Source organism: Gnatocerus cornutus, chromosome 10 (genome assembly GCF_029298725.1).
Source record: "Gnatocerus cornutus isolate USDA-ARS CGAHR chromosome 10, icGnaCorn1.1, whole genome shotgun sequence".
In the NCBI taxonomy this organism is placed as follows: domain Eukaryota; kingdom Metazoa; phylum Arthropoda; class Insecta; order Coleoptera; family Tenebrionidae; genus Gnatocerus; species Gnatocerus cornutus.
In genome coordinates this window covers 1,333,215-1,340,480 of record NC_142242.1, presented here as the reverse complement: position 1 = coordinate 1,340,480, position 7,266 = coordinate 1,333,215, and the positions used below count along the sequence as shown (strand labels likewise).

The 7,266-nt window shown below is 35.7% G+C and overlaps 1 protein-coding gene across 1 annotated transcript; it reads right to left on the bottom strand.

Annotated features, from left to right (window-relative positions):
* Positions 1-577: 577 nt before the first annotated feature.
* On the bottom strand, positions 578-3,966 carry LOC148167009 (organic cation transporter protein-like). Its single transcript, XM_088046884.1, has 10 exons — positions 3,884-3,966; positions 2,736-3,048; positions 2,433-2,691; positions 1,979-2,381; positions 1,325-1,931; positions 1,120-1,193; positions 958-1,006; positions 771-892; positions 627-712; positions 578-585 (listed from the first exon to the last, which is right to left on the bottom strand). Exons 2-10 carry the CDS (start codon positions 3,033-3,035, stop codon positions 578-580), a joined length of 1,908 nt encoding a protein of 635 aa, XP_087903010.1. The 5' UTR covers positions 3,036-3,048; positions 3,884-3,966.
* Between the last annotated feature and the right edge of the window lie 3,300 nt (positions 3,967-7,266).

The window sequence follows — 7,266 nt, the reverse complement described above, 5'->3', positions numbered from 1 at the left end:
ATGGAAAATTAATTGTTCCAACTTCAAGCTTCCGGCTGCGCCTTGGCTTAATTTAAATTGATTTTGAGGTGTTCTTTATTTCATTTTCGCAATCGATGTAATTATGAAACAAAGAAACTTGAACATATCCCAGCCGGTGGAAAAATTGAGCACTGTCTATCGTAGGCCGGAAATTTACGAGATGTTAATTATACAGCAAGATTCTTTCTTGTGGCGGACAAGATTGATGGCTGTTTGAATAGAACATTTTTTACTTTTTACGACATAAGCATTTTTCGACAGCTTCGAGAGGGTGCATTAATTTTAATTCAATATTTTCCGACGCTGTTAATTATCTCACATCCAATTTCAACAAATTTACCCTTTTCCAGTAAACACAAGTTTCAATGTAAAACTGCCGCAACGTTTTTTGTGATACAATTGCTACAGGCTTATAAATCCGCTTATTATTTTATACATCACTGTCAGTTGCACCACAATGATTTAATCAAAGTTGAATGGCAGTATTGTAGGAGCATCACAATTAAATTCATGGCTATTCCCTATAGAAACTGTTTATAATTTCATTACAGATAATTTACATTGCTTTTCATCGACACAATTTATCAATTTTACGCATGAATTACAAGTAAAATTGACTGGAAATAAACGTTTTATGGATGACTTGAGATATTTTGTTCTAAAAAATGATCCGCTCGTCTTTAAGATCAAACTATAATGAGAAACGTTTAAATCATTTTATGGTTGCCGTTATGACTACTAAAATTTACAGGGCCGAGAAATTGCTCCTTATAACCATCCAGCAAACATAAAATTGATTTAAATTCCCTTCGTTGTTATTACACAAATTTTTATATCCACGAATAAAATTCCACGAGTTTAGACAATTTCCCTGTCAACCCCAGATAAATAAATAAAGTTGGCCAACCAAAAATCATCCAATATTCCTAAAACAACTTTCGCTAAACAAACACACGAATCGAAACCACCCTTTTCAAAGTTTCCGCTATATTTTAATTACATTATAATTAAATCTGAAAATTTCCCTCTCAGCAGCTGGAAAAATTCTGTCTATATTTATCTGAGTTATTCTTCTGCAGATGTAGTAAATGTTTTGACAATTTTAAAACGGAGAATGCGTGAAATTTCCGAAGCTCTTGATGTTCCGCGACATAAATTAAAGAGGGAGAATCCTAAAATAAGAACTCAAAGATAAAAAACCTGTTTGGTTTGAGGACAAAAAGTGACGGTTTCAACATGGAGAGGCGGAATTAAGACCACTCGTACAATAAGTCTTTATTTTCTCATTACAAAATTATGGTGCTAGTTCCGTGGTGCTTTCAGTTGGTCGCTTACAACAAGCAAACTCAAAAATTCTTTCATCTTCGCCGAACTCTTCTCCGTCTTCTAAAGTCACTGGTAAAGTCCTATCCAAGGTTTCAGGTAAAAATAAACAAGCTATAGCTCCTAGAACTAACAAAACACCTAAAATAACTTCCGGCGCGGGTTTCCAAATATTCGCAAGAAATAAAATATGAGGACTGAAGAAACTAGCAGCGTAGCCTAAGACATGGATGACTGAAACCCCTTGGCCTCTTACAACTGTAGGTATAAGTTCCACGGCGTATTGGTGTCCAGAGTTATAAGCCACGTTGATTCCAAGCCTCGAAGTTATCGCCAAAACTATAATAACTGTAGGATTTGGAGTGTCGAGAAAAATTTGGACAAATCCAGAACACACGGTGAAGACTCCACTGAGGAAAAGAGCACCACTGGCTAAAGCTTTACGGCCAACGCGGTCCTGCACCGCCAAAATAAACAAACACGCTGGGAGAATTGTTGTTGATGTCAGCGAAAACACCAAAAAAGGAGAATATTCAAGACCATTTACGTTCCGAGAGATGGCATCGTAACACAGCGTTATAACCATCCTGGAAAAAAGTACAATTGTCGGTTTGGTACCACCCAATATACTCACGATTTGAAGATCAAAATTAGAGTTTTTCTTCGAAGTTTTGGTGTCTTGAGTAGGTCCAAAAAACTCTCATGTCGCTTTGGAGGTACGTGCTGAGAACAGTACTGAGCTAAAGCTTCAAAATGTTTATCTTCAACGTTTTTTTTATTGATGGTGGCGATCCATTTGAAACGACGAATTGCATCTTGTTGTCGACCTTTACTAACCAACCATTGGGCGCTTTCTGGTACCAATAAGTAAAAACCTAATACTATCAAATGTGGTACTGATATTACAACCATTAGTAGTTGCCAGTTTTGCAACCAGACAGCGATCCACGGTATTATCACACAACCGAAGCAATAGAAGACACCAATGCAGATATTTAAACCAAAAGTTCGCATGCTCGGTCGGATATATTCCATCACTAAAAAGTGGTACTGCAGTCAGTACTGCAATTTTATTAGTTGTAACTTACCAATTATGTACATCATTACAAAGTTGGCATCAGTGGCACACCCTGCCACAAATCTGCAAACGGCAAACACCTCCACGCTGTTGGCAAACAAAGTACAAACATTCCCAACAAATGCGAACATGTTGGCAGCAACCAAAACGTGAAGTCTTCCTATGCTGTCAGCCAAGAACCCAAAAATTAGAGTCCCGATCACTGAACCAATAAAAAATACAGATTGTCCCATTGCTGGTTTCCAACTCTCTTCACAGACCCAGTCCAACTAAATTAACAGTTAGTACGAATATTAGAAGAAAAAAAACAAACCTTTTGGACGATGCTGACGAACTCATAGCTGCTGTTGTACGTCCAATTTGAACAATAAACTGTCGTTGTCGTGTCATTTTGCAACACACTGTATGTACACTCATCTGTCACCACATTCGGAAAATTAGGAACTTGACACTTATGTTCAGGAACCACACTGATGAAGGTTTGTCCGAAGTAATGAAACGCTGATAACACGTTTATCACACTGAACAAAAACATTAAAATCCATTGACATCGTCCAAAATCTCCAACATATGACAGTATGATGTCGATATTGATCAGTTTTTCTTCACCCATGACGAGACGTTACCTACAAGTTTCTATTGACATTTGAGTGTTCATGAAAGAAATTTACAACGGCATTTTACGCATGAATTCTCGTACTATAATTTTTATACGCTAATCATAGAAACAATGCAATCGTCAAACAAACATGTTTTGTTGATAAAATTCATTGATGACTAACTTAATTTCTTGACGTATTTCGTCAAGAGCACGAATTTTATTTCGTCAAAGAAAAAATTCAGCGGTAGCAAAAAAAACTTCCACAGTCGTTGCGTGGATACAAACTTTTCCGTTGCACGAATTTATTTTACGGAAAGCTGGACAAAATTATCGTTCCGAAAATGATAACACGAGCTTAAATTAAGTGTCTTTTGCTTGGTTTTAAGTAGTGAACATAAAAATTATGCTAGTTTTGTTGTACATATTACCGATAAGGTGATTTAACGTTCCGTAAAATTTTTAGTAGGGTCATTTCGTATTGTGAATAAAATAAGTAAGTTCAGAAACTAAATTTTTCAGCAATAATTAATTATTAAAACAATTATTTAATACTTTATAATTAAGATTAGGTAAGTTTGCTTCGTTAGACGTGATGTAATTTTGCAACTACTTAAAATATTTGTGTTTTTATAAACCCACTCTATTTAAAAGAATTCCTGGTGCATTACTTAGAAAACTTTAAATATTAGAAATAACAAAAAGATTTGAATAAAATGGAACCCTAACTATTGGTACTTGTTTTTCTGTACGCTAAATAATTATTTCAATTATTTTGATGTGCGGATGTACGTAAGAAGTGTGATTTTACGATACAACAGGATGAAGATAGTTGAAATAAATACCAAAAGATTAATACTTACAGTTTGTTTACGGAAGTAAGTAAATTACAATTATAGACAGTCAATCAGCAGTGATGTAGTTCAATGCGGAGCGACTTTAGGCATCTGTTGGAAATTAGATAATGTTGTGATGTTCTAGGTCTGAACATATTCAAAACATTCGATAATTGTATGTAAATGTTTGACTAACATTGACATTATTGATAACACGTTCTTCAAGACACTGTATTTAACGTACTTTAAATTTTTTATCTGTAGTGATAGTTCTAATAAAAAATTACAATGAAATTACGTATTTGCAAAAAACCAAATATTTGCGCGGTGTGAAGCTTTTCTATACTCGCATGAATTTGTTACTGGAAAACCCGACATTGTGTCCAAACGCAGTAAATAAATTAAATATTTGTTTGTGACTTATTATTAATCGCAACGTATTGGCCGAGACAGTTCACTGTACGTAAACACTGCTTTAAAAGGGTTTTATTGTGAAACTAATGTAGTAAACAAGTCATATGAGGATTTTTCAGCTGGCGAAAGTGGCTAAAATATGAAAACGGTGACTACCATAGGCAAAGTGGTCGTAAAATGAAACTACAATGAATGCCGCTTTGGCAAAATATGTGCAAAGTAATTCTAAGGGACTAAAGCGATTTTTCCGTCATATTTTATAATGAAAAATGATTTTACATTCCTGCAATTATGATATTATGTCATGTCGTCAAAACCATTTGGCTGTGTTGATTATAACACATCAGACTATTCTAGAGAGGATTATCCCGCAAGAGAAATCAATCGACTCGATCATGACCAGGAACGTTAAAGTATGAAACAGAACACGGCAGAAGCGACCTTAACGATCTCTACACCTGTAAAAGTGGAACGTGAGGCGAGTTTCGACATTGCTAAGTTCCAGCTTGTTTCGGGAATTTTTTTTATTACCGGGATCACTTCTGACACGGAACGCACTTTAAATTAGTAAATCATTGACTGATAACAATTATGAACACAGGGATTCATCGCTTATCCTGCAAACAAAGATAACATTATAAAAAAAAGTCACCGCAAAGCCTGAAAAAATGACACAGATATTCCCAAACACAATTCGCGATTAGGCGCATGCAAAACCGAATTGTTAAACGAACGGACTGGAAATTTTTTTACATTTTTTAAATTTTACCGGTGAAACAGAATAATGAAAGAATCGCTTCGAAACATTCCTTTCATTTTTTGTTGCTGCATTGTGCCCACTTTACATCTTTGTTTCTTGTCAGACACAACGAAGTTTTACCAGATTTATAGTTAGAAATTGTTAAGTGAACTTGTACGACACAATTAAAATGTATTCATAAAGTTACTCCATTTCTCTAAAATTTCAAAGAGGAAATGTTTGCTAAAATTTCAATGACATTTACTTAATGAGTGTCTAAAACCAGCTGAACAAAACTCAGGATCAAAAATTATTTCATAATCGTAAACACAAATATTGATGTTCCGATTTCCACTTTAGAAACGTGTGTAATTCAAGGCAACAGTTTTCTCTCGACATTGCTGGTCATTAGATTACCGAGTTAAGAAAATTCGTCCGTGATTGGTAATATCAGTGATAAATTAAAATAATTAGCCTGCAATTAGAGACTACATACAATCGTTGCACGTGCCTCGTGTATATAATCGTCTGTGCAAATTTACTAAAGGAATGAAACGCAAAGATTGTAAAATGTATTAATTATCATTCTCAACATTTCTATAATACTTTGACTTTGAAAAAAAAGAGCAAGGGACGTATTTCCCCATTGTCTAAAATTTGAATAATCTCCAATTATTTCATTAGTTTAAAATCGCGTCCAAGCACGCAAGTTACTTATTTAAAAACCGCGCGTTTCTGTGAGGATTCTTGGCGAGCGTCGCGACGCGTAGGATCATCTGCTAGGTCCAGATACCACCTTCGGTGTCTGTCACAGCGGTGACGGTAGAAAGCGGTCAACCACCCCCTCATCCCGGGGGTGCATATGTGTCGTGTGTAATTGTATCTATCGCATCGCACGGACCCCAACAACTTAATCGACCTAATGAACACGGTTGTCGAATGGAACAGCGAACAAATCGTTTAATTACGGCATAGTCCAACGAATGCGGTCTGGACGACATTCCTGTTATTCCTGTTACCCCAGCAGTGCAGGGACGGGCGCACAATTTTTGTCTTTTAACACCATTCAACCGAGAAAACGCTTTTATCATGCTTTATTTAGTAAATGCTTTTTTCTTCAATTTTTATTCGATCTATGCTACTTTTATTACAACCACTTTAACTTTCCGGTTCGGAAAAAAACTCCTTAAATTGACCGAGGGTGGTATAAGCAATAACTTCAGGGACACAATATGAATGTTGTTATGGGTGGTGGTGGTGTTATTTTGTATTAAAGGGGGGAGGAAACAAAGGGTACAGTTCAAATTGAACTGAAAATTGCATTCAGGTATGCATTCCACTCGTGCAAATAAACTCAAATGTTTGAATTGTGGAAATGTAAATTACCTCAACCACTGATTGATTAATCAATCCGCAAATTAAAAAACGAGCAATTATTAAATCAGATTACTCGGATTTTGAAATCCGTTATAAAATTGTTTAATTCCACCACGCAAACAATAAGATTTAAGCTTCTCAGGAAAGTACATTATTATTTAAAAGCATTTTCGTTAAAACTTTATATACTGCGAAGGGTTTTCGTCGTTTTTTCTTTGCAACGAATGCATTTCTGCGGCTCAAAGTTACCAAAACTGCAAAGCCACAAGCATGTAAGTGATTCCAGTGGCCAGTATCTGTAAAGAACTCTCGTAAAATAGCGAAACATCTCGTAAAGCTTACATTTTCTTTTGTACTTGCAAAAAGTACTGTACCAAAACCCCATGTGATATTTCCGAAGCTCTTAATTCCGCCTCTGTTCGACGATCATCCTGATCAACATTTCGATCTGAAAATGTGAAATTTACAGCTTTCCTTCGAAAAGATTTGTATTTTTTACTACAGTTAGGAAGTTTGATGATCCGTTTGATGGTTTATTTACATACCTGAGTAGCTTCGGTTCTGTAAGCGATCGTCAACTGGAGAAAAATGAGAGAACGTGAAATAAACCGAAGTAGAGATTTTTACTAGTGCGAGAATACGATGCAAATTATAAGAAAATGGAGCAAACTTAAGATTAAGCGATTTCGGAAACAGAACAAGCGCATGGTGTTGAGGCCGCCATTACGTCAGCAGAAAATTTAAAACTCCTTCCAATGGCCATGCATAAACGTTGCATTACTTGCAGTTTCGTGGATCTATTGTTACCCTCTTCCAGAACTTGATAACTTAATTTCAATTCAAAAACGGGAAAATTTTCGCTGACTTTTAGATACCGCGC